The sequence below is a fragment of the Ambystoma mexicanum genome, chromosome 1p (assembly GCF_040938575.1).
Source record: "Ambystoma mexicanum isolate Mex_15411 chromosome 1p, UKY_AmexF1_1, whole genome shotgun sequence".
NCBI lineage: Eukaryota > Metazoa > Chordata > Amphibia > Caudata > Ambystomatidae > Ambystoma > Ambystoma mexicanum.
The window spans coordinates 631,415,548-631,443,072 of NC_090921.1; the positions used below are offsets into that span (position 1 = coordinate 631,415,548).

At 48.3% G+C, this 27,525-nt stretch overlaps 1 protein-coding gene across 4 annotated transcripts in view; it reads right to left on the reverse strand.

The window, feature by feature from the left end:
• The window catches only part of LOC138577526 (E3 ubiquitin-protein ligase TRIM39-like), a 527,031-nt gene that overhangs the window by 264,430 nt on the left and 235,076 nt on the right, over positions 1–27,525 (reverse strand). For 3 of the 4 annotated variants that reach the window (XM_069649634.1, XM_069649633.1, XM_069649635.1), the window contains one exon: positions 17,146–17,282. In XM_069649634.1, coding sequence (XP_069505735.1) covers positions 17,146–17,282 — 137 coding nt within the window. Of the gene's footprint in view, positions 1–16,275; positions 16,598–17,145; positions 17,283–27,525 lie in introns of those variants that run through there. The other variant, XM_069649636.1, reaches the window with a different exon arrangement.

The window sequence follows — 27,525 nt, forward strand, 5'->3', positions numbered from 1 at the left end:
CCCACCTTGTCCGGTATACCCCAGCACGCTGTCTTCCTGTCCTACCCCCACAATCTGCACTTGCCCTTCCAGGCCCCTTTCCCCTGACAAGCCTGGTGGGGTCTGCATCCCTGCCGAGCCTGGTCCCCCCAGTCCTGGCGCTTAGCATGTGGTCCTCACTCCCTGCTTCCCCTGGCACTTACCCACCTGGCCTCATTTTGGGAGGATAGCTCAGCGGCAACGTGCTTGCCTTGGAAGCAAGACGACACGGAGCAACACAGGTTCGATCCCTGGGTCCGAGCTTAGAAACCTCTGGGTATTAAGTGCGTTCTAAATAACCTATCATATCATATCATATCATTAGCACTTTCCTAGCCCCATTGGCCCTCTACAATCCTCCGCCCCATGCACTTGTATACCTCCTCTTTCCCCGCACTCCTCTCCCCACCCTGACCTATACCTCCCTCCTCCCCACTCCCTCCCCTCTGCACTTCTTGTTACATCACTTGCACAATCCAAATGACAAGGCCTAGTAGCACCATTATTATTGTTTTCTTCCCTGCCCCCCTCCCTTTTTGTCTTATGGCACCTTGAAACACCAATTGTTGTATAGCCACTTTACAAATAACCAATAAATAAAATAAATGAAGTCTAACCTTGCTGTAAAGTAGGAATCATAAGTGCCTGTAGATTGCAATAGACCAAAGATGTATGTGCCACAGTGTTAGCCAACATTGAAATAACGGGTGAAGGAATAGGTCTTGACAATGTGCACTATGAACATGCATCTGCGGCCTTTGCACATTTACACATGTGGTGGACAACCAGGCGCACCTGCATCAATGCAGAAATCAATATGATTGCTGGAATAGATCTACATAGAAGCTAGTAAGCCTTTCAAAACTGCACTCATTCGAGGCATGCTGGAATTTTAGTGATATACTATATATATATGGGATACATTACTCACTGTAATTGTATTTCTGATGCTTGTATCTGCTTAGATTCACATGCCGTGCATAGGCCGACATCTAGTGGAAGCTGCAGAGTATTAGAGTTTGTTTTTCGAAACTCAAAAATGGGCGTCGACACAGGGCGTGCCAGTAATACTATCCCTAGTGTGACGTCCACTGTACGCATGATCCCTCACGTGTCTAGGACCCTCAGATTGTATTTTATCTGACATGAGGTAGCATGAGGAGTAGCGCAAGTACAGATAATCCAAGCAGATAGATAGAAAGATAAGACTACAAGCATCCATGCGCCTTCTATCAGAGGGGAGGAAGGGTAGGTCGCATGTGAATCTAAGCAGATACAAGCATCAGAAATACGATTACGGTGAGTAATGTATCGCTTCTGAGGCTTGTGGAATCTGCTTAGATCACATGCTGTGCATAGATTAGCAAGCAGTGTTAGAAGAAGGAGGTGGGATGTGAGAAGGGTCATGAGCAAATAAATGTCTTAGAACCGCTTGTCCCACTTGTGTATCTGTCTTGGAATGGGTGTCAATGCAGTAGTGCTGAGTAAAAGTGTGAATAGAGCTCCAAGTAGCTGTTTTGCAAATGGTGTCAAGGGGCACATTAGCAATGAAAGCCAGAGTGGCCCCAATGCCTCTTGTAGAGTGGGCTCTTGGAGTGAAAGGCAGAGTTTTTTCAGAAAGGGAGTAACACAGCTGGATACAGTTAATAATCTACTTAGAGATGGCGCCTTTAGAGACGCGATCTCCCTCTCTGCCTGTAGCTACAGAGACAAACAGCTGGTCTGTTTTCCTTAGCAGTCTGGTCTTGTTCACATAGTAGAGAACCGCCCTACGCACATCCAGGGTGTGTAGTTTCACCTCAGCCGAGCTCTGTGGGTCTGGAAGAAAGCCGGGAGCTCGATGGACTGGTTCACGTGGAATTTAGAAATAAACTTAGGTGAGAACCTAGGGTGTGTACGTAAAACCAGTTTATCTTTAAAACCAGTTTATCTTTATGAACTGTAAAGAAAGGATCCTGCACTGACAAAGCCTGAATTTCACGGACCCTTCTTATCGATGTAATTGCTACTAAGAAGGCCGTCTTATAAGTCAGGTGTTTGAGACTGCTTTTATACATGGGCTCGAATGGGGGGTCCATGAGTTTAGATAGCACCACATTAAGGTCCCATCCTGGTGGTGGGTTAGAAATTGGAGGGTGAAGTCTCTTCCATGAAGGCTTTAACCACTGGTACTTTCCACCACGACACCTTGTTATGGAAGGTAGTGTATGCTGACAGAGCTCCAGGTGTACCTTCAGTGAGTTAAAAACGAACACTGCGTCCAGCAGGTGGAGCATGTATGTGACAATAGTGGAAGGAGTGCAATTAACTGGGTTGATTTGCTTATTCTGGCACCAGATAACAAATCTTTTCCATTTGTCAAAGTAGCAGTTCCTCGTGTTTGGCTTCCTAGATTCTTTTAGGATGTCCATACATCTCTGCGGTAAATTGAGATGTCCAAACTCTATAACCTCAGGAGCCATGCTGCCAGGTTCATTGAGTTGGGTTGAGGATGCACTTTCTGACCTTGGTGCTGGAACAGTAGGTTGTACCAGCCCGGGAGTTTGATGGGTTCACCGCTAGTCTGCGCAAGTGTGGGAACCATGGTTGTCTCGCCCACATGGGAGCAACTAGGACGAGCGTCATTGATTCTTTGTTCATCTTGTTGACCACCTTCCTGATGAGAAGAGTTGGTGGAAAAGCGTACGCAAACATCCCTGACCAGTTCATCCACAGGGCGTTCCCCTGGGAGTCTGGTTGGGGGAACCTGGATGCAAATCCTGGGCACTGTCTGTTTTCACTTGTGGCAAATAGGTCTATAGTGGGGAACCCCCACTGAGAGAAGATATCTTCTACGATTTCTCTGTGTAGACATCATTCGTGTTCCTCTGGGAGGGGGTCTCTGCTCAAAGCATCCGCCAGAGAATTGAGATCCCCTGGAACATGTTGAGATCACAGGAAGATGTTCCGTCTGAGTGCCCATATCCAACTTTTCTGGGCAAACTTGGACAGATTTGGTGAACGAGTCCCTCCTTGCTTGTTCAGGTAGAACATGGCTGTAGTGCTGTCCGTTCTGATCTGCACTGACAGGTGCAACAGGTAAGGCTCGAACGCTTGAAGCGCTCTGAATACTGCCAGAAGCTCTAGCAGGTTGATATGATTCCTGGCCACTGAGTGAGACCAGAGACCCTAAGCTGTGTGGTGGAGATGGTGAGCTCCCCACCCTGTTAGGCATGCATCGGTTGTGACTACCGCCTGTATCTCGGGATCGTAAAAGGGTTTCCCCTTGGACAGATTTTCTCTTGTCCACCAGTGAAGGCTTTGTACAAGTGTTGGCGAAACAACCACTAGATCGTCCCACTGACCACTTGCCTGAGACCACTGTTTCGCCAACCAGGTAAATACATGACACCATCATGCCCAGCAAACGCATTGCTTTGCGTACCGTTATCTGGCGACCGGCCTGATATTGCTGAATTTGCAGCAGTATATTCCGAATTCTTTCCTCTGATGGAAAGGTCAACCCCTCTTGAGTGTCTAGGATAGCTCCTAGGAACTGTTTGGAGGTGCTTGGCACCAGACTTGACTTTTTCTCATTTATTCAGAAACCTAATTCGAAGAGGAGGTCGATCATTCTTTGAATGTTTGTTCTGCAAATTATTGGGGTCTCCCCCGTGATAAGCCAGTCGTCCAGGTAAGGGTACACCGGGATTGCCTCCCTGCGTAGGTGTGCTGCCGCCACCGCCAGTACCTTGGTGAATACCCTTGGAGCCGAAGCTATCCCGAAGGGCAGTACCTTGAACTGGTAGTGCCGACTGTCCACTTTGAAGCGCAAGAACTTTCTGTGCGCTGGGAACGTGGAGATATGAAAATAGGCATCTTTCATGTCCAATGTTGCCATGTAATCCCCCTTTTTTAGGAGGGGGGATTACCTCTTGGAGAGTAGTCATGCAAATTTTTTGGGGCTTGACATACTTGTTTGCAGGCCATAAATCCAATATTGGGTGCATTGTCAAATCCTTTTTTGGCACAAGGAAGTAAGTTGAATAAATACCCTTGTTTACCTGGTGTCCCGGGACGAGTTCTATCGCGTCCTTTGCTAGAAGATTGACTATCTCCTCGAGGAGGATCTTCTGGTGGTCCAAAGAATGTATTTTTTGTCGTGGAGGGTGGTTTCGGGGACGCTCTAACAGTTCTATGCAGTATGCTGCGGACAGCACTCATCTGTCTGATGTGATCCCTTCCCAAGCTTGGGTGAAGTTGGAAATGCGTCCCCCTACTGGGGATGCGTGAGAAGGGACCCTGAACGGAGTGTCACTGTTTTGGTGGAGGCGTGCCGCCTCCTCTACTGGGGCTGCCTCTATCTTTACCACGTCCTCTCTTATTACCCCTGCCATAACCTTGGGTAAGACTGCTGTTGTTGTTGTTCCATGGTGTACCCTGCCCCTGGGAATAGTTTCATCCTCTCTGGGAATTTTGTCCACGTGGGCGATGAAAATTGCCATTCCCTCTTTGATTTGGGGGTTTATTGGTTAGTTGGCCTAGGGATTTGAGAGTTTCATACTCGTCCTTGGCATTTTTCAGCGCATCCTCGACCGCCTTTCCAAACAATAGATCCGGCTCCACCGGTTTATCTATCAATGATGCTTGGGTTTCGGGTTTGAACCTAGACTGCTGTAACCAAGCATGTCTTTTGATAACAGTGTTCTCTGCTATCAATCTGCCGGCGTTATCCGCGGCATCAAAGGTTGCCTTTAAGATGCAACCGGACACGGCTCTTCCCTCTGCCGAAACTCGTGCCAATTGGCCTTCTAAGGGTTCTGGTGCGGAATCTATGAGAGCCGCGACTTCTTCCCACTGGTGGCAGTTGTAACTCGCCAGTAGGGTGGTGGAGTTGGCAATCCTTGCCTGGTAGGCGGAAGTGGAGGCTACCTTCCTGCCCAAGCCATGCATTTTCTTACTCTCCTTGTCGGGAGGAGCTTCGGACGATGACAAGGGTGTTCCCGCCCTCTTTCGGGTGTTTGTAACTACCAGGGAGTCTGGGTTTAGTTGCCCCCTTATGTACAGCGGGTCTGATTGGGCTGCCCTGAAAAGTTTCTCAATCCTGGGGTTTACTGCCCTAGTGAGGTTGGGATTAACAAGGGAAGGGTCTATTCTCCTTTGTATTGACTTAAGGATAGGGATGGCCTGGGCAACAGGTCTCCTTTCTCCCACTAACTCCTCGGCAAAGTCCCTCTCTTCTTGAGCACCTTGGGTATCAATGTGGAAGTGTTCTGCCGCTCCGGACAGGACTTCATTCAAGAGAGGCTGGTTGTCGACAGGGGAGTCTGTAACCGGGGGTTCTTTCTCTACGGGGGAATCTACCCTATAGGTTTCTGGGTCGTCCTCTTCCTCCTCTTGGTCCTCATCATCCCCACAGTAGCCCGTCCCAGTTTGTTCCTCCAACATGCCCAAATCTGGATCCTCACAAAAGGATGGATCTTCCTGATATTGAGAATAGGGCTATATACAGAAAGGGTCTGAAGACCGTGTTGGTGCTTCAACCCGGGTCTTCTTACTTGGGGGTGTTGGGTCCTTAGATCCTGAGGGTGCTGACCCATCAGGGGTATATGAGAGGAAGTGTTCAGAGTTCTTGGCATAGAAATCTGCCAATGATGACATCCTTGACATAACCCTGTCTATGTCATCACTAGACCATTCTCTTGAACTGGGAATGACTCTTTCTTGGGGGACTTTCCCTGTTTTATCTTGACTAGGCCTACTGGTCCTTGGGGTAACAGAAGACTGAGACTTGTCTGTCTGTCTATGCGGAGTAGAATGTTTTTGAGGTGTGGAAGGAGGCTGAGACCGCTTCCTGTGTTGTTTTTCCCCCTCCCCGTGGGTGGAAGAGTTTTCCCTGTTTTTTTGCCCCTTCAGAGCCTTTCCACGCCTGGTGTCGAGGTTCGGGGGTAGTGTCCCTATCTCTCGAGCGTGGAGGTTGGGACTTGGGAACAGCCGCTACGCGGTCTGCTGATGCCGACTCCTGGAGTGCGGACTGGGGATAGAGGTCGGCTTCGTCTTCCGATGACCGAACCTCCATTACCTTGGGGAGCGAGGCACTCTTGGCAACAGTGGATGATTGCCTGGAGTCATGGGGCGATCTAGATCGAGAACGCCCAGAGGACACCGATTCGGACAGTTCTCTATGTGCCTCTTTCCGAGGACTCGACGTGCGCGTCGAGTCTCGGTTGGAGTTCATGTGTTTTGTGGAAGTGTTGTGGGTAGCACTTTTGTCGCCGGGGGTTTTCCCCATAGCCGCCTTGCCAGACGAACTTCCGAGGTCGGGGACTTGCGCTTGGCTGTCTCTTGACGCCACGTTGCCCTCGCCGTCCGAAAGCACAGCGTTGCTGCCATCGCTGAAGGCGCTCTCTGCTGCCATGGCCTCTTGACGCCTGGCGTGGTGGGCCCAACGCTTGGTCGAACGGTCCTTTAGTGTTTTCGGTTTAAACCTACTATACACTCTGCAGTTCGCCTTGGGGTGGTCCCTCGGCAAGCAGAGATTGCACGTGGCGTGTCTGTCAACCCAAGGATACTTGTGGTTGCATTTGGGGCAAAATTGGAAAGGGGTACCCTTCATACACACCTTGTGGCAGCGGGCTAATAAGTGTAGGAATATATAAGAATGTACCTATATACCAAAGAGTGTAGAGTATGTCCACCCCCCACTCTCCCTACGTGCAGGGCCAAGGCCAGAGGCCTTCCAAGGCCCGGGCTGTGGCCAGAGGCCTTCCGAGGCCCAAGTGCGTCGTGCAGCTCTCGACAGTCGATTCCTTCCCCGGGCCGGCGTCAAGTGTGGAAGTTCGGTGACTCGACATTGGGGTGGAGAAATGGGGATATATAACAATATTTTTGCAAAAGTATGGCTAAAGCCAGGGAACTCCGCGGAATGCTTCCGACCAGTATGGCGGAAAAAAACAATCTGAGGGTCCTAGACGCGTGAGGGATCATGGGTACAGTGGACGTCACACTAAGGATAGTATAACTGGCACGCCCTGTGTTGACGCCCATTTTCGAGTTTCGAAAAACAAACTGTAATACTCCGCAGCTTCCACTAGATGTCAGCCTATGCACAGCATGTGATCTAAGCAGATTCCACAAGCCTCAGAAATATATATATATATATATATATATATATATATATAGTTGCTCATTGCAAGTGTTGCCCAGGGTGCAACAGTCCACCCAGCCTGGTGTGAAATCACCCCTTCCCCATCCCTTTCTTCCCAGTCTGGCAGTGCCATCTCTTTATATTAACCCACTGCTTTTCCTTCATCTATATCAATGAATCTGTATTTCATGCTGTAATCATCTCTATATGTGAAGTATGATTAATGAAATTGGTTTGTGTGTTTTTAATCCGCACTGATGGTGGGTAGTGAATATCTACTTAGCAAACAGCAATACATACTTAACAGGTATTGGGTATTAGGTGCATAGAGTACTGTTGAAATAGGTTGCATAGGCCCAACAGTGAAATTATTTAGCCAATTGACAGAATTGTCGAAGCCGTTATATTGGGCTCAAGATGCAAAAGCCGTTTTTCCTGATGTGTATTCAAATTCTGTTTATTTCAGAAAAGAAGTAACACACTTTGGCTATAAATAAAAAACTGCCCCACACTATCAATTTGTATTTTTTCGGGCATTGCCCTATTGGTGTATAGGCAAATCCGAGCCTGTCTGCACCTCATCTATGGTCATCTTTAAAAGAATACGTAAATGTGCGACCACGCAAGTTGATGCCGTTAAAATGGAAGTAAATATTTTCATATGTGGGATACTTTAAATATTTCGTTGTGTTTCACTGCACAGCTTACCATTAATATTGTTCATTTGTGTGGCATGTCTTCCCAAAAACGAAACTCACTGTGGCAGGCTGTGAACGCTGGTCCCATTGTTATTTATCCTTGAATCCACCGCACTAACAATTTGAAGGACAAAACGCATCAGATATCCACAAAGAATTGATAAGATTCATTATATTGAAAGCTTACGTTGGAAAGTTATGTTTCTATTACTGAGATCTGTCTTTCGAATCGGTTGGTCATCCGTCACATAGGGAGAATGGAAACTCAATACACAATGTAAGGAAGTATTAAATAATATTTATGCAAGTGAGGTTGGAAAGTGTGCTGTATGCTACTTGACTAACATTGTGACGGATGAATGTTCAATTTGACGCAAAGAATAGACATTGTTCGTGTTAATTGTAACTTAAATTGAAAGACTGTGTATATTCAATTATAAAGTGGGTACTGAAGAACAAGTTACTTACCAACTGCAACGTTCTTTCGATTGGATGTTCCTCCCACGTATTCCTCATCTTAGATATATCCTTACCTTCAGCTTCGCTGCTTTGGAAATTTTTTCTCTCTCCACAAGAGGGCGCTCCACTCGAGGAGACGGCGTCGATGTCCCTCGGCGGCATCCGTCGAGTGTCGATGTCATCCGTAGTATAAATGCCTCGAGCGTGCCCGTTGGCCTCAGTTCTGTTTTTTCGTATCAGAGCCCATGTATTATAAACAAAGGCGTGCCTCTTATTGACCCAAGCCTTGAAAGAATTTAGAGTGTAAACCACGTAAACTGAACTGTGGGGTAGGATGGGAGGGTCGATGAGGAATACGTGGGAGGAACATCCAATCGAAAGAACGTTACAGTTGGTAAGTAACTTGTTCTTCGAATGGGTTGTGTCCTCCCACGTATTCCTCATCTTAGATAGACTCCCAAAGCAGTTTTGTATTGGAGGCGGCAGTACAGATGCCTTTTAGTCATGTACCGAATGTAGTACAGATTTAGCAAATAAACCTCCTTGAGATGTAGTTGAGTCCAAAGCATAATGCTTGATGAAAGTATGCATGGATGACCATGTGGCTGCTGCACAAATGTCTTGCACAGGAATACCCCTCTTAAGTGCTGTTGAAGTTGCTATGCCCCTAGTTGAATGGGCTCTTAAGCCCTCAGGGGGATCTTTTCCAGCTAGCCTATAACACTCTGTTATGGCTAAAATTATCCATCTTGATAAGGTTTGTTTGGTTACGGCTAGTCCCAATTTACGGCCAGTGTATCCCACAAATAGTTGATCACACTGACGTATCTTTGACAATCTTGAGATGTAAAAGCTTAGAGCTCTTCTGGGGTCTAGCCTATGTAGTCTTTCCTCTTCCTTACTTGTGTGAGGAGGAGGGTAGAACGCAGGTAGAATTATTTTCTGTGACAGATGGAAGTCTGAAACTATTTTTGGCAGAAAAGATGGTTTAACTCGAAGGACAACTTTATCTTTATGAAAGATGGTGTGAGCAGGACCACTCGAAAGTGCCTGCAACTCACTTACTCTGCGGGCTGATGTCAATGCAACTAAAAGTATAGTTTTTAATGGAAGAAGCCTTAATGGACAAGAATGTAAAGGCTGAAAAGGTGCACATGTCAGAAATGTAAGTACCAAATTTAAATCCCACACAGCAACTTGAAAAGGTACTGGTGGAAAAACATTGTTTAAACCTTTTAGAAATTGTATTATTAAGAGTATCTTAAAATAAGATTTTTCTTCTGATGAGCGCTTGAAGATAGATAGCGCTGCTACATATCCTTTTATTGTCTTAACCTGGAGCCCCAAATTAGATAAATGTAATAGAAAAGATAATACCATTGGAATGTCACATTCAAAAGGATCCACATTCTTATCCCTGCACCAATTACTGAATTTATTCCAACGACACCGGTACAAAGATTTTGTTGCTGGCCTTCTGGCCGAAAGCAACACCTCCATAACATCATCCGGAAGGTCCTAATCCTTGTATCTCAACCTCTCAGAAGTCATGCGTGAAGGTTGAGTATGTTGACCTCTGGATGGAGAACGTGACCTCCCTCTTGCGAGAGAAGATCCTCTCTTTTTGGAAGACGTATTGGAGGGCAGATGGACATGTCAAGAAGGTCCGGGTACCAGGTTCTCCTGGCCCAATCCGGGGCAATTAGGATCATGGTTTTCCTGAACTTTCTCAACCTCCTGATTACCTGAGGGATCAGAGGGACTGGAGGGAACGCATATAGAAGAGGAAATTCCCACTCTACTACAAATGCGTCTCCTAGAGCTCCTCTCGGGGGAAATTCCCTTGAGCAGTACAGTTCGCACTTCCTGTTGACAATGGTCGCGAACAGATCCACTTGAGGGGTTCCCCAAAGGGCGAAGATCTCCATGAGGACTTCCTGAGCTATCTCCCACTCGTGAGAGACTGTGCTCTGCCTGCTCAGAGCGTCCGCCGCTGTGTTTTGCTCTCCTGCTAGGTGAATGGCAGATAAAGAGATACCTTCTTGTATTGCCCAGAACCAGAGCTGCATTGCCTCTCTGCACAGTGGCAGTGACCCTACTCCTCCTCTTGTTAAGGTAGTACATGGCCACTGTGTTGTCCGTCATGATCAGGACATTCTTTCCCCGTACAGAGGGCAGGAAGGCCTTCAGAGCTAGTCTGATCGCTCTCAGCTCCAATAGGTTGATGTGTAGTCTGGACTCCGATGGAGACCAATGACCGCTGATTGTCAGATCGTTGGTGTGGGCTCCCCACCCCGTGAGTGAAGCGTCCGTCACTACAGTGATCTCCGGCCATGGCTGCCAAAAAGATTGTCCCTTGAGGATGTGTTCTTTGCAAGTCCACCATTGTAGGTCCTGAGCTACTCTGGTTGGAACTTGTAAAAGATCAGATATTTCCCCTGAAAATGGGGACCATTGAGTCCTGAGGGTCCATTGAAGGGATCTCATCCTCAATCTGGCCTCTGGCACCAGAAAAATGCAGGATGCCATGAGGCCGAGCAACCTGAGAAAATCAAAGGCCGGTAGATACTGGGCATTTTGGAATTTTGTCACCATCTGCAGAATGTGGTGAGCTCTCTCTTCAGGAGGCGAGGCTTTGCCCGAACGAGTATCCAAGACTGCTCCTATAAACTGGAGCTTCTGTGATGGTATCATGTTTGACTTTTTTAAATTCAGAGAAAACCCTAGTTTGTGAAGGAAGTGGCAAGTCTTGGATAGATGATCCTGGACTTGTTCGGGAGAACGTGCCCTGATCATCCAATCGTCCAAATAGGGGTAGACATGAAGCACCCCCTCTTCTGAGATTCGCTGCCACTACCGCCATCAACTTGGTGAAAACTCTTGGGGTGGAGGTCAACCCGAAAGGCAGAACTCGAAACTGATAGTGAGAGTTGCCAATCGCGAACCTCAGGTACTTTCTGTGCTTGAGATGGATTGGCACATGAAAGTAAGCATCCTGAAGGTCCAATGATACCAACCAGTCTTGAAGTTGGAGAGCCGGAAGGATCTGAGAAAGAGTGACCATCTTGAACTTGTCCTTCCTGAGGAACTTGTTCAAGTTTCTCAAGTCCAAGATGGGTCTCAGTCCTCTGTCCTTCTTTGGAATGAGGAAATATGGGGAATACCAATCCTTGTTCCTCTCCGCTACAGGTACATGTTCTATTGCACCTTTCTGTAGCAGGGTTAAAACTTCCTGCAACAGGAGCGGGTCTGGATTTTTGGTAGAGTTGTATTCCGGTGGGTGATTCTGAGGTTTCTTTAGAAAAGGAAGGCAGTAACCTTGGGATACTGTTTCCAGTGCCCAAGCATCTGAAGTAATGCCTTGCCATTCTTTCAGATGCTGTGAGATCCTGCCTGCCACTGGGGTCTTGTGATTCAAAACCTCAGAGTGGTTTTGCAGCAGCTCCAGCAGCGGCTGAAGGGACAGATGCTGCTGCTGGGGCAGATCTAGCGCCTCTTCCTCGCCCCCGAGGAAATTTCCTTTGTCCTCTTTGATTAGCTTGTCCCCTTCCTCTCCCAAATGAGGAGTAAAAACGAAAGGGACAACCCCTCCAGGAAGATGAGCCTGTGTAGGGGCGTTGCTGAGGTTGTCGTATAGCGGCACCAAGTGACTTTGCCGCTGCTTTGGAGGTCTGCAGCTTCTCCAAACTTTCATCCGCCTTGCTGCCAAACAACCTCGAACCATCAAATGGCATGTTAAGGAGTCTAGATTGAACATCTGGTGCAAAACCCGACTTCCTTAGCCACGCAAATCTGCGTAGCACTGCGCTAGACGCCATGGACCTGCTGATACTGTCAGCAGTGTCCAGACCTGCTTGAAGGCATTCTCCCGAAGCCTCCTTACCATCCTTAATTATAGATAGGAAACCATCACATTCCTCTCCTTCTGGGATGTGTTCAGCTGCCGCTGACATGCAGTCCCACAGAGTATAATTAAATCTAGCCAATGTACAAGATACATTGGTAGACTTCAGAGCCATGCTCCCTGATGTAAAGACCTTTTTCGACCAAGTATCTATTTTCTTGTCATCCCTATCAGGGGGCACAGTGGGGTGTAGAGCATGTTTTGTTGATGTAGCTGCCTGAACTACCAGGCTCTCAGGAGAAGGATGTTTACTCAAATACTCTGGGTCAGAGTTACAAGGTCTGTATTTTGCCACATATTTTTTATTTACTGCTGGACTAGATTCCGGTCTTTCCCAAGCAGCATTTACTCTCCTTTGCAGGGCAATATGAAAGGGAAATATGGGGTCTGGTTGAGGTCCTCCAGACAAAATATCTGTCATGTCATCATCCTGGTATACAGGTGCATTATTACCCCACCCCATAAACTCTGTTACTCTATTCATGAGTTTTCTGTAACCCAGATCAGCATGTTCTGCTGGATCTGGTCTCTCAAATTCATATTCAGGGGATGTGTCTATTCCACTTGCAGACTGTAAACATTCATACAAATCCTGCATTTTTGATTGAGGATTTATTAATTCCTCTGGAACATCTCTTGTCCCATATTTTACCCCTGCTGATATAACCTCAGGTTCATCTTGTTCTTCATATTCTTCATTTTCTGATGACATTTCTCCATATACAGATGACATAGTATGGAAAAAATCATGGCCCTCATTACAAGTCAGGCGTTAAGGGTTTAACGGCGCCGTTGGCGCCGTTAACCCTTAACGCCCGATTTACACTTTAACGCCTGCTTTTTGCAGGCGTTAAAGTCCAAGGTGCTAAGTGACCTTGGTGCTAATTACGGCACCGTAATTTACAGTGCCGTAATTAGCGCCTTCCCCATCCCCATTATGCCCTATGGGGCAAAAATGGGAATGGGGAAGGGCAAATGGTGAATGGGGAATTACCGCCCCACTCACCTTGGAATGGGGCGGTAATTCCGCCATCCACCATGGCGGAATCTGGCATGGACCATGGTGCTAATAGCACCATGGTCCACCGCCTGACTTGTAATGAGGGACCATGTCTGTTTTCAGGATGAAATATTTTTTAAGGAATATGTTTCAACCCTGTTTTTGGTGTCGACGTCGACAGAAGCGTTGATGGCGTCGAAGTCGTGGCCGTTACCTTCGATGTTGTCTAGGTATTCTTCGATGTTTTCGAAGGCACTACAAATGGCGTCGAAGGAATCTTCGAGGCAGTCGACGTTGTCGAAGTAGTCTTCGAAACACTTGACGCTGTTGAAGAAATCTTCAAGGTCGTCGATAAAATATTCGACTTGACTTTTTTCTGTTGGGTCGTCGATCCTTTCTGCTCGACAGCCTTCGACAGAGGCTTCGAAGATGTTTTTGTCAAAGTCTTTAATGACGTATCGATGTCGAAAGTCTTTTTCGTAGAGTCTGTCTTTTTAGGTGTCTGGGAAGAGTCACTATAAGACACCCTTGACAATTTCTTGTCAGACTTCTTAGTTTTAGACCTTCCTCTGTCACTTTTGTGAGTAGAGGCATGACCTTCAACAGACATTTTTGAGGGGGTATGGGCCGCGTTCTCAAAGATTTTCATCATGGACTCTAAATGCTTTCCACTTTTTAGGGGAGTCGTGTTTAGTTGGACAAGTAATAACTTCCTCCGAAGTCGAGGAAGAAGAAGAAGAAGAGGGAGATCGGTGTCGTCTCTTTTTCACCTTTTTGGATGAAGAAGAAGAGGACTTCCTTGATCTACTCCTCGATCGTGATTTTTTATGGGGTTTCACCGAAGACTCAGCCAAGTCTTTCTTCCCTCTCGAAGAAAACTTTGAGGATTCCTCCCCCACCGCCAGTTTACCTCGTCTTTCTTTCAAGGTGGGTCATGGATTGGCACGCATGGCAGTCATCGATCTGATATTCGGACCCGAGACACCAGAGGCAGTTACGGTGAGGGTCGGTCAGCGACATTTTTCTGCCGCACCTTAGACACTTCTTAAACCCCGTTTTCGGAGTAGATGGGTTCTAGGAAGACAACATAATCGCTTAAGACTGAAGCGCCGTTTTATTTCAATCCGAAGCGAAGCTAACGGAAAAACGGAACTGAGGCCAACGGGCGTGCTCGAGGCATTTATACTACGGATGACGTCGACACTCGACGGATGCCGCCGAGGGACATCGACGCCGTCGCCTCGAGTGGAGCACCCTCTGGTGGAGAGAGAAAAAATTTCCAAAGCAGCAAAGCTGAAGGTAAGAATATATATAAGATGAGGAATACGTGGGAGCACACAATCCATTCGAAATATATTTTTGCATTTTTGATTTTACATAGTTATATTATACCGATGTGCGCCTGTCATGGGTGCAGTCTACCAGTCAACGGCTTCTTCAACCGTAAGTGGACAATAATCATCAACAATGCATCTGTGATAACCATTATCTGAGGCGATCGCCAGACACCTATCTATCCTTTCGCAGTTGCAGTAACATGGAGCAACATGGCAGCCTATAGGTTCTGAAAACGTCCGGAGGTGAAAATGTTGCATTTTAAATGTAAGCCACTAATTTCGTCTCTGTAACGGAACACCATGTACGTCGATCAAAAATTGTCGATCAAAAATCGGTGATGAATGATAATTTACTGTGAAGAATGCAAAGACTGGGATTAATCGATCGATGAACGGAATCAGCATTATAACATCACAGTAAAAGAAAACATTAGAACCATGTGATGTTCGCTAGCTATAACCTCTACTGGAAAAAGTTAACCATGTTTTCGTGGACTTATTTACCCCTTTTCAGCATTACTTCAAAAGTAAAAGTACGTGTTACGCTCCCGACTATTGCTGTTTTCTTCAAAATAAACAGTTTTTATCATTATTGTGAGAAAAAAAAACAAGTGTTGCATCTGATGTGTGCATTTATGTTCCTGGTTCTGCATTAGATAACATTATGACGTTGGTGATGACAGGGTACATCTGGCTACGCTGCAGACCAACGTTATTTTAAATAGGTGGAGCTCATCGTGAATGTCCAGTGATGTCAGCGTTAGGGGCGGGTGATCTGAATTAGTGCCACAAGGGCACTTCAACTTAGAGCGATGGATCAACGTATACGATTAGCACAAGATGGCAGTACCCGACCTGTCGTTTTCACATGTGTTAAAGTACGAAAACTCAGGTAAGATGCATTGGAATTTTTTAAGAATTATCAATCTATGCTCAGAAATACATGCCTGATCAATTGATGCAATATAATTCTGACCAAACTACCCCTTTAACAAATGTTCCAAGAGCCTGGCATGACTCAACCTCAATGTTCAGGACTTACCAACCCATTGTATCCCCTAATTTTCAAGGGACATCAGTAATAGTCAGTCATACTCCACAAGCATTTATCAACCTACCGCAGACCTTAAGTGTGTATGGGAAGATGACCAAGTAAAAAGCAGCGAGAAGGAGAGTAATCTCCCCAAGTGCTCTCAATTTTCTTTGCCGTCAGTATCAATATTTTATCTATGAATTCAAGGCCAAGGCGAGGATACATAAGGACAAAAAGCAGTGACTACCTTTTTAACAGTCTCTAAGGTCAATAACAGTATGGTGGGTCATCTTCCACTTCCTACCTAAACTTGAAAATCCTCTTTTCCGTGTTGCTAGTCCTTTTTAATTAAATAACGTAGACGTACGGAGGACATAATATGAGCCCACACCTTTCAGCCTGTGAAGGTCTCAGTATGAGATGCAACATCTGCACGTTGAACAGGTACAGTGACCTTCAGAACCTTACAAACACAGAGGCAGGTGGTAATTTTTATGATCTGGAGAAAGATTGTGTGCAATAAGAGTATTCTGTTATTTTAGGGCGGTTTATGGGGACAAAATGATTATACAGAATAACATTATCACAATTAATCAAAATACAGGCTATAAAAAGTCAATAAACATTTATACGCGCATTGAGGGAAATACTGCATTTGGTTTCCTCATTAGTTTCCACGTCCTCCATATCCACCTTTCCACATGCGATATTTGATTGTCAAACTTAATAGAAGACTTCGGTACATGCAAGAAGAACTCAGTGGTCCAATGAAGATGCACTTCTGGTATGTTCACGTTTCCATCTAAAAACTCTTGGAGGCACCAGCTTTGATGTCTGGGCTCCAAAACCGTCACTGTCTCTCTTTAAAAAGGGGCTGAAGACATTCCTCTTTGATAAAGGTAAAATCTAAGGAGGCTGCAAGAAGCGTAGACCGATGTATGTTCTGTGCATCTGTATGTCTTGTGAGCGCTCAGTATATCTGTATGTCTTGTGAGCACTCTGAGGCCTTCGGATGAGTGGCGCTATGCAAACAATAGACAGATAGACATGAGATGCTTATCTACAATTCATTGTGTTTTAATTGCCTGAATTGACCAGCCTCGTCAACTACAAGCACAAAGTAAGCAAATATTTTAAGATATCCTTTATAAAAATGTAGGAGAAACAATGTCACCTATCCAGAGGAACAGAAATGGAAAGAATATTCTACCAAACATGCCTGCTTATGTGTGTTACATTACTGTCCTTAAAAACATGCATATCAGTGGAGTAGTTTTACCAATAAGATCTAAGATCTGTCTGCATAATGCATTTCACATGTTCAAATCACAGCAGGTCCATTCATTCTTGTATCTATCCGAGGTAAATAAAAGTAGTACCCTCCATTGGCCAAATGATACAACCTTTCATCCATTGAAATACCTTCAAGTCCTAGGCTTTACCCACCAAACAAAAAACATGATTCCGAACGAAAACATAATTACAGTAGCAGGTTCTCTGGTGATGAAATATACTGTTTTTGTTCGGTAAAATCTACATTTATCAAGATACCAGATTTGTGTTATCTCACCCAATGCTTGTATTATTTTCATTTTCAGGTCTTCCTCTTTCTCATGCTCGTTCACCATTACCTCTTCTTCCCCTTTACCATCTCCTTTCCCCTTAAAACACTGCAAATCTGGATGCTGAATTTTCATATTTTCATATCTGAAAAGTAGAGAAGCTTTAGCCTAACAAAAGTGTATCTGCTCAGAATTGAAATGTACAACAAGGATACGTACTATGCGGTCAGAAAGGAAAGACCTCACCAGTTAACTGTGTAAAAAAAGCCTTCACTGTGAGATAGAGATTTAGAGACCTGCGAGGGCAGAGCGGGACAGGAAGCCTCTGATGATGGACAGAGGACATAAAATGCAGGTGTTGAAACCTTCCAGTGGGCTAAGACCACACACTTTAATCACTATAAACATAACTACACATATTATGCTGAGATGTTACAATACACTTACATTTGGAAGTCGCACTGACTCTCTCAACAGATGGTAATCACAGAGCAAAAAGTATTGGTAAATCCAAAGGTTTTGGTGCTTGTATTTTTTTGGTATTACCCAAATTGACCTTTTACAATTGACCTTTTGTCCTAATTGACCTAATTATAGTGGTCCTAATTGACCTTCTGCACAATTGACCTTCATATTACTTTAGTTATTATATATATGTATTGGGTTAGTTTGGGATTATAAATAATCTAAGGGGATTGGGTGGGGGGGGTTGCAGGGGATTTCCCCCCACATATATCTCCTAATTGACCTTTTAAATTAGGTCAAATCTCCCAAGGTCAATTCTCCTGAGGTCAATTGTGAAAAGGTCAATTAGTATACATCCGTTTTTTTACATTTAAAACATGAATGCAGTAAATATGTGTGCTCTACATGCCCAGTAATTACTTTAACTGTTAACCAAATATCTCCACGTGATGGTTTGCGGATGCTACATTAGTAATAGACACAGGAAAAAAGACACGTCTTCCAATGCAAGCAAAGTCAAACTCGGGAGCATAGAAGTACATCAAGATAAGGTTTTCAAAGAGATACACAAGTTACATACATGTTGCCTCGGAATCTATATAGAGACATACTTATACATTTTCTACATGTATACCCCTGCAGAGAGAATAAAGCAAATGAAATATCAATGTTTCTCAGACATTAGCAAAACACATATCCCTGAAGGAAATCCGAGACCATAGAAGGAACTGAAACATGTCAAATATATATATTTTATGTGTTGAGAAAGACTGGCAATTGCTGAAATACCTATAATGTTTAATATGAGAATATTAATAATATATGCACCTTATTTCAATAATGTTAAACTCTGCAAAAAATAAGGTTGCGATTGAAAAGGGCATCACAGGAAATCATGATTTCGTACCACTGGTAAGGTGCCCCCAAGCTCATTATTTTTCCCCATAAACCAGGGTCCCCTCCCGCCCCCCTAGTGGTGTGCATAAATTGAGTAGGGGGCTAGATGTAACCGCCCATAAAATATACGGTTCAAAATGGCCTTACAGTGTTAGCACTATGATGCAAAACATTTTATATGAAATGAAAATGTAAATGCGACAGTGTTTCATGTAAAATGCACATTGGTGTGCACAATGTCACATGTGCCCTAAACATATGTCCCAACTGTGATTCGTTACCTGTTTTCATTATAAACAATGCAACCTGAAAAACGAAAATCGCCACCATTTAAAACATGATTTCACTAACCGTATCAGAGGCTTACACCAAATGGCTATCATTCGTGTGTCCCAGCAAGGGGACATAGGTTGCTAGTGGAGGCAATCGAGGATGAACTATCGTCCCTCTGGGGACAGCAACAAATGATGCAGTCCCCTCGCTGAATACAAATGTAAAGCCGGCCAAAAGAGGAGAGAGTGCTGCGGGGACCAGTCCTGAAGGTGCACCCATGTGCCCAGTGGTACTTTCAATCCCTCTAAGGCCTGCTAAAACCGAGTGCCTGGGACGGAGTGACCCTCCCGTCCAGGGGAGCTGCCTCTCCGCACCTTCGCTCCAGCACAGCGACAGAAATTACTGATGAAAATAAAACTGTGGGCCAGCACCAGCTCTATGCCCCACAACACATCTGCGCACAGGCGACGAATTACCAACAGAACGGTCTCTGAATGGGAGGGCGACCCAGATTTACCTGTTTCCATAGAGTGCCCTACCGGAAACAATGGAGAGGGATGGGACGGACCTAATTGAACCACAGATAGAGGGCATTAGAATTAAAAGGGAGACAGTGGCAACAGACACTCAGAACAGACGGACGACGGGGCACAGGGAGCTCAAGGGCAAAGGGGGCCCCGGGGGGAACGCGAAGCGTTTCCCCCCGTGGAGTTTTTTGGCGCTGCACACGGCCAGCGAGTGGCCGTGGGGATGCAGAGCACCTCCCTAGGGGTACTTAAGGGATCAGGGAAGGTTCGGGAGGCAGGCGACGGTTAGGACTTGGTGATTGATTCAGGTCCCGTTGCCCGCTCCCGAGCCTTCCCTGTGGTTCCTTGGGCCTAGGTGTCGAGTTAGTGCAGGTGAGGTAGGGGATTAGTATAGTAGGAGGGTGGGTAGGTATTATTAAAAAAAATAAAAAAAAAAAAGAAAAGAGGTCGTTTCTTGTGTTAGCGGGGTAGGAGGGATGCCGTAAATAAGACACCCCTCGCGGCTTACCGGTTTTTTCGGGCTTCCGTCTCGCGTCAGAGGTAGCCCGCGAGCGGGGGGCGTGGGGCTCCGTGGTTTTCGGCGGGGTTTGGGAGGGATTTAGTGATCCGGCGCGGGCCCGCTGTTCGTGTGGGCGTTAGGGCCGGGGGGGGGCGGAGCTTCAGCGGCTCTTCAGCGGCTTTCCGCGGCGCCCCAGGGGATTAGTTTCCCACGCCGCTTTACGAGCGTTTGGTCCGTGTACGGAGGGCGCGTAGCAGCGCTCTCACACAAGGGGGCTGGGCAGCGCACTTAAAGGAGCCGCGTCCCTGGGTGGTTGGGGAGTGCGGTGCTGTCGGGACACGGCCAGGTGGCAGTGTTCTCTGTCGGTTAGCAAGCGCTAATTAGTGCGTGCTATAGGGTGTTTCAGGGCTCCCGCTTCGGGTTTCAGGACCAGGTGGTGGGGAGGGAGAGGGTAGAGGGTACAAATTGTAGTTTGGTAGGTTTGTTATATAAAAAAAAAAAAAAAAAAAAACTAGTTAAGGAAGGTTAGTTTAAAAATGTTTGCCTTTTATTAATTGGCAATATCAGGGAGGTTATTTACAGGGGATCACACTAGGTGTGTGTTGTGGTTGTGGTTCTGGGGGCAGTTAGCTTTCTGTTAGGGTTGTGAGGTTTCTCAGGGCCAAGGGTGCTAGTCATCGGGTAGGTCCCGGCTCGGGGGCATAGAGTAATTAGGGCATTTTTGAGGGGGTATATTTCTGGGCACACGCGTTTTAGTGTGCACAATGGCAGGCCGGAGGGCATGCAAGAATGGGAGGGTGGATGCGGGGGCCTTGAAGAAGGCCCTGGAAATAATTAGCAGGGCGACCAAAGCCCAATTGGAAGGGGCGGTGGGGGAAGTTACGGGCGAGGAGGAGTGTGGTGGGGGCCGACCGCAGTGCAGAGCGGCGGCGGACGGGGCCCTGGCGGCGGTGGTGGCTTGCACCCCTACGGCAGGGAGAGGGGAGAGTTGGGAATCCAGGGGTAGGAAGATGAGGAGGGAAATAGACAAGAGGGCGGATGGGGGTTTGAGCAGGTCGGGTGGGCAGCCAGGGAGGGAGGAAGGGTCTGATAGCTCTAGGGAAGAGGGGAACGCGCGAGTAGTTGGGGACCGAGGGAACACCAGTGGGGGCAAGGGTGGGGCGCAGGCAGTTGGGTCGGGGCAGAGGGGAAGAGGGGGTAAATACCTGCAGAAGAGTGCAGGTGGGAGAAGGAGGGAGAGGTCCCAGTCAAGTGAGGAGGGTAGGGCGGGGCGCGGAACGGCCCCCCCGGGTAGGAGGAGTGGGGGCGGAGGGCGCTGCGCAGCCCCCGCTGTACAGATGGAGGGCGAGGGTTTTGTTACGGCCCCTCCTCGGTCAACGCAAAGAGAGCCTGGAGGGTGCAGCACTGCCCCCAGCAACGAGGATGTCAGGGTGGAGGTCGGAACGCCTCGCCCAAGAGGAGAGGACCAGGCAGAGGTTCCCACAACCCCGCCGAGAAGACTTCAGGGGAGTGGCGGGGCGTACGCCCCGGACTCGCGAGAAGAGCAGCAAATCATCTCGGGCAGGAGCTCGCTTCCTCAATGCAGGAGCCCTCTAAGAATGGAGAGGAGTAGCACCGGTGTGGATGCCAGGCCGCAGATGGCAGGCGTGGAAAGAGGTGAGCGGGAAAGGGAGTGGTCATCTGCATGGTAGAGAGGGGTTACAGATAGGCGGTTGGGGGATGAACGGGGTGGTGTTCAAGGTGTGAGGAAGGAAGTGGGGGTGCAGGCCATTGGAGCCGTAAGAGTTGAAAAGAGCATTTGCTCGGTGGAGGTCCAAACTGACAAAGCGATGGAGCCATTGGGGCTTGAGGTGCAGGTGGGAAAAGATAAAGAGGTGGAGGTAAAGGGAAAGGAGAAGAAATTGCCATACATGGGGATAACCAAACCATTGGGGGCACATTTGATGGCGGCGACCAGGGAGAAGATACAGGGAGGTGAATTTGTGGATGTTTTCAAATTGCTTCATAGGGAGGTGAGAGCGAAAGAGGGGTCTAAGGAGGAAGAGAGAGAATTGGCTTCACGCCTGAGGGTCCCGGTGACTATTGAGAATTGGACGTCGGCGTTTATCATTTATGCCAGCGTGTATTGCGAAAAATTCCCGGAGCGTTGCGTGGCCCTGCTTAAATACATGGATGTAATAAGGAAGGCTTTCACGAGCTTTGGGGGCTTTGCCTGGGTAAGGTATGACGAGGAATTTAGAGCGAGAATGGCGGAGGACAGTCAGGCGGTCTGGGGGGAGATAGATATGGATCTTTGGCTGCAATGGATGGCCCCAACGAGGCCTGCCCCGACATTGCACACAGCAAGTGGGCTGCCTGTGCCTTACCGGCCCTTTCTTGGTCGCCCCGCCCATGAGGTGGCGGGGGGAGGAGGCGGAGGACAGCCTTCGACAGCATGTTGGGCGTTCAATAAAGAAGGCTGCACGAGGTGGATGTGCAAATTTAAACACGAGTGCAGCAAGTGTGCGGGTCGGCATCCAGTTACAGATTGTTTTCAGGCAGGGGACAGTGGGGCAGGGCGAGGAGCGGGCAAGGAGGTGGGGGGAAGGACCGCAGACCAGGAAAATTGGGGCGGGCTGGTAGGTCAGGCTCAGTTTATCGTAAAGGAGGGGGGGGCACAAGGTTTGATGAAAGGTGTTGGGAGCAAAATTAAAGGGGGCAGGAGAAAGGTGAGGAGGAAGATGCGTAGGTAGGGGAGGGCCCAGGGGGGAGGTAACAGTGGAAATTGTTAAGGGAGAGGTAGCTGTCGTTTGGAGGGCAGGGTCGACGGTGGTGAAGCCCTCACGCTTGCCGCACGACAAGGTGAGTAGGCTTCAGGCTGCATGGACGGAGGTGCGGGAGCGCCTCTGGTGCAGCAGGGGGGAAGTGAGGAGATGGGTCTGCATGGACGGGGGTGCACTAGGGCCCCTGGTGCAGCTAAATTAAAAAAAAAAAAAAAAAAAAAAAAATGGAGCAGAGAAGCGAGGTGCCGGAAGAGGAATTTATGGGTAATGGTCTGCATGGACGGGGACGCAGGTTTGGCCCCTGGTGCAGCGGTGAAGAGGGAAAAAAAAAAAAAGGGGGCCTGCATGGACGGGGGTTCACTAGGTCCCCTGGTGCAGGTGGTAATGGACGAAAGTAGCTTGAAGATGGTGATATGGAAGGAACTGCATGGACGGGGGCGCAGGTTTGGCCCCTGGTGCAGCGGTGGAGAGGAGTAAGGAAGAAAAGGGGCCTGCATGGACGGGGGTGCATTAGGGCCCCTGGTGCAGGCGGGAAAAAGGTGGTAATGGATGCGAGGAGCTTGAAGAGTTATATGGAAGGGACTGCATGGACGGGGGTGCAGGTCTGGCCACTGGTGCAATGGCGAGAGGAGTAACAAACTAAAGGGCCTGCATGGACGGGGGTGCACGTGGGCCCCCGGTGCAGGGGGGACAATGGGTGCAGGGGGGACAATGCAAGAATGTAAAGGAACAAACTGGGCACAACAAGTGGAACAAATGGTTTATTGCTTGTAGGGGAGCGGTTTGCGACTTGTTTTACGTGAGTATTGTTTGGGGGCTTTCAGGGTTTCCGAGTTGGTCGGGGGAAAAGGGGGGGTAGGGGGACTGCAATGGGAAGATGTTCAAATTACAGAAGAAGGTTTAGATATCAAAATTAAAAGGTCTGAGACGGATATGAAGGGAAGGGGCTCTTGGGTTCGGCTGGGTCGTGGGAGCAAGGTCTTATGCCCAGTTCCAGGTGCTAGGGGTATTGCGGATGGAGTTGGTGGCAGTGGGAGAAAAGGAAGAGGATTTTGGGACTCATTACTTTAGGATGGGCGCAGCATCTGAGGGTACCGGGCGGGGTTTTTTCAGAAGACAAGGTGAAAAGATTGGGACGTTGGAGGTCTGGGAAATACAAGGGGTACGGCAGGGAGTTTGATAATGGGGGTGCTGAAAAGGTGGTTAGGACTTTGCGGTCCAACTGTTGTTGAAATATTTTTGACTTGTCAGTGATTTTGTATTTTCTTTTTCAGATGCTGCGCGAAAGGAAGGGGAGTTGGCGCAAGTTTTGATTTGTTGGCCATTAAATTGTTAAGTGGGCTGGGAAGGAAGTGGAGAAAAGGGGTTTGGAAGGTAACAGGGGTGCAGTTACAAGGAAGTGGTGGTGAGACGGCACGGGTTGGGGGGCCTGCGGTGGGATCAGCTGCTTCCTATATTGGCAGGGATGAGGGAACGCTTGGGGTTACAGAGGTGGTGATTATGCATGCAGGGGAGAATGACCTGGTGAGAGATACGGGGTTGGCTCTGCTAAGGAAAATGAAGAGGGACTTGGGGGGGGTGCGGGAAATGTGGCCTCATGCAGTGGTGGTATGGACTAAGTTGTTGCCGCGATGAGTGTGGAAGGGAGTGAAAAGGGGGGAGCAATAGAACGGGCCAGGAAGGGGATAAACAGAGAAAGGGTAAAATTTTGTGCCTCGGTGGCAGTGCAGATCATGGACCATAAGGAAATAACATATGAGGGTCTCCTTATCTTTAGAGAGGTTGGGGTACACTTGTCCGTGTAGGGGAATAATCACTACCTGGCGGACTTGGGTGCTTGGCTGACAGAATGGGTAAAAAGTTTGAGGTAGAAAAGTTGGGGGGGGGGGTGGTTTGGGGCAGAAAGAACTCCTCGGGTGAGGGTTTTTCTGGTGCCGGGGGCATGGCCCCTTTTGATGTGGGGGGAGGGAAGCACAATGGGGGAATGACACGGGAAAGGAGGGGGTGGCGCTGTTTGCACAAGCAGGTCACCCCGGGGGAACAGGTATTGAGCCTGGAGGGGCATGGCCCCTGGGAGAAAGCGGGACGCCTGGAAAAGGGGCAAGGAGACGGTAGGATCCAAGGGATCATTAGGGAGGAAATTGGTTATTTAATTATTTAATTGTTGGGGGAAAATGGAAATGTTTAAGTTATTTAATTGATTGTTCAAATATGTCTTTAGCTTGTTAGGCCATGGAGCCAGTTAAGCGTTTTGATTGTAAGCTTTGGCCTGTCACATTAAAGCGACCTTTTCCACTTTTAAATGAGTCTGGGTTTTTGTGCAGTAAGCCAAAAGGGAAGGAGGTGTCCCCTCCTCAAGATTCCAGTGGAGACGATGGTTGCTGCGCACCAGGATGTGCCAGGGGGCAAAGTGATGTTGACATCCATTAGCTCCCAACACGGGGGATGGAGAGGGTACCACCACTAAATAGCTCTGTTAATGACCCACACCTATGCACAGAAAATAGGAGTGGAAATTGTAGCGTAGCACACCACAATATGTGACATTGTAAGGGATATGTGCCGCAGGTGGACAAAACCAAGGGGGTTCCATAAGGTATCGCAACTAACCAACCCCACTAAAAAAATTCAAAAATTAAAACATTTAAAAAAAGAATATATATAACATTTTTTGCATACACCTCTGAAATTCTGAACTAAACAAAACCATACCTCTACAGCAAAACAAGCCACACGCACCTCACTACACCACAACAAAACAAACCACACAGCCTCGCACAACAGCACATGACGGCAACCAACCAAAAAGTCACACATACGCTCAGCGAACGGTGTAAACCGAACTGAAGCTGCCAACAGCACATCACAGCTCTCTTGCTCTTTCTTCCCGCTCAGTCCTAATAATTTACCCCCCACTCCTTACCCTCTTGCTTTACAGATCCAGAGTGCCAAGGGACCACCCAGATGGTGATATTGTGCAGTATAAAAAACCTTTAACATAACGTAACGCACCCTTAATAATTAAAGGAAACCGGCTGTATTGTGTGCTCCATAAAGTAAATAACAATTGCAGTGAGTGCAGACACGGGCATGCATGAGAAATACACAGCAGTTTCCCCGATTGCTTCCGAATCGAAGGGGGCACAAATGAGGCAAAGGAAGAAACAGAAACAAAGACAAGAATAAACCATAAACCTTGTCGCCTATCTGCCAACAAGAAAATCCTCAGTGGGGCTCAATGTTTCTCATAGTGAAGAGAGCGCTAGACAGTGTCGAAGAAATCTCCATTCTCGCGATCCGAATAATATAGATTGGTAAAGGTCTTTAAGAGCAGCAAAGAAAACGAATAGCATACATCAGAGGCGTTGCTAGGAGGTGGCTTAGGGGGCTATAGCCCCCAGTCTTTTGGTTGTAGCCCCGGATAGAAGCTCAGGAACTACAACCAAAAGGCTAGCTAGCCCCCAGTCCTGACAGCCTCGACATTAGCATAGCCCCGGATCTCTTACAGACCTAGCAACACCCCTGGCATACATTAACAGGACATGTTTCCACAAACAAATCCAACACGAACATGCCCCACTCAAAACACAGCAGTTATTATACACTTTCAACTACAATGTACCCAATGAAAGGGGCGTACACCAAGGTGCTCATGAGAGCATTCTTGGGGAGTATACTTTCACCTTCCTGCTTATCACAAGAACTTCAAAGAGGAATTGTACATCTTTCACTTCTCCTGGTCACGTGCAGGGCAACCCAAAGGCTATTCTGCAGCTGGGGTCTTATCATAAAAGATTTACAGCCGCCTATCTAGTTTCGAGTTCAAAACAGTGTAACCAAGAACCAACTGGTACAATTGTAATAGTTGTACGAGTTAAGGGTTAGAAAAACAACCCTGGGGGGGGGGGGCACTGCTGAGCAGCCGGCAAGATGGCTACCTAGCTTTTCAGCTCTGTGACCCGACGGCAAACTATCCGTCGGAATCAGCGGATTTCTTCACCATCCAGCGTTGGGGACAAGAGCATTGTACTGCAAACTCCCTGCCCCGTGCACTGACCCGTGTCCTGGCCGAAATCGGAGCCCCGGGACGGAGGGAGACCCCTTCTCCCTTGTACGACGTGCCTGGCATCTGCGGCCTGCTGAGCTCGGGGCGACTGCTGCGGACCCCGCCCCCTGAGGCCTGCCGGGGCTGCCAACTCCTCGGCGATTTCTCCTGGTGGGCGCTGGCGTTCAGGCGCCGGGCCAAGCTCCTCTCTGCCCTCTCGACTGTGCACCCGCTCCTCGGGGCGTTGTCGGGCCGGCGCCTCCTCCGCGCCCCCAGCCCCTCACGGCCCGGTGCGCCACACGCTACTCCTGGTGCAGCCCGTCCTCTCTGCCCACCCCTGGAGGGGTCCCAGCGGGGGGACCGCGCCTCTTACCGCAAACGTAGATCCCTGGACGCTGCACCGCGGGGGCGGCTGGAGCGCGCCCCCCGCACTGCTGCCATCTTCCGGACCCACCAGCAGATTTCTACACGGGATCATCGACTCCTGTGGGGGACGCTCCGGGATCCTTCCTCCCCGGAGGTGCATCTGCGCCCGTCCCCTCGCCCGACCCCTCGGGCTGGAACCGCAACATCTGCCTGCACATCGCCGCAACTGAGACCTGCTTGTGGCCTCCACGCTCCGGCCCCTAGCTGCCAGCTCGACCGCAACCCTGCGGAGACGGAGACCTGACATCCTGCCTGCAGGTGAGAGGTTTGGGGCCCGGGACTGCCTTCTACTGTGCCCCTGGGGGGCCCACTCGCCCGCACTCTCTGCGCACACCAGGTCCACGTGCACAGTACACTTTCCACGGAGAGGGCGGCCGCGGCCCGCCAGGCCTTCCATCATTCACGCTGACTTGTTTAGGTGGCCCCCATGTGTTTCATGATCCCGCTGCTCCTCTCGCAGGGGCGGCCACTCATCCCTGCTTGGCTTGGTTCAC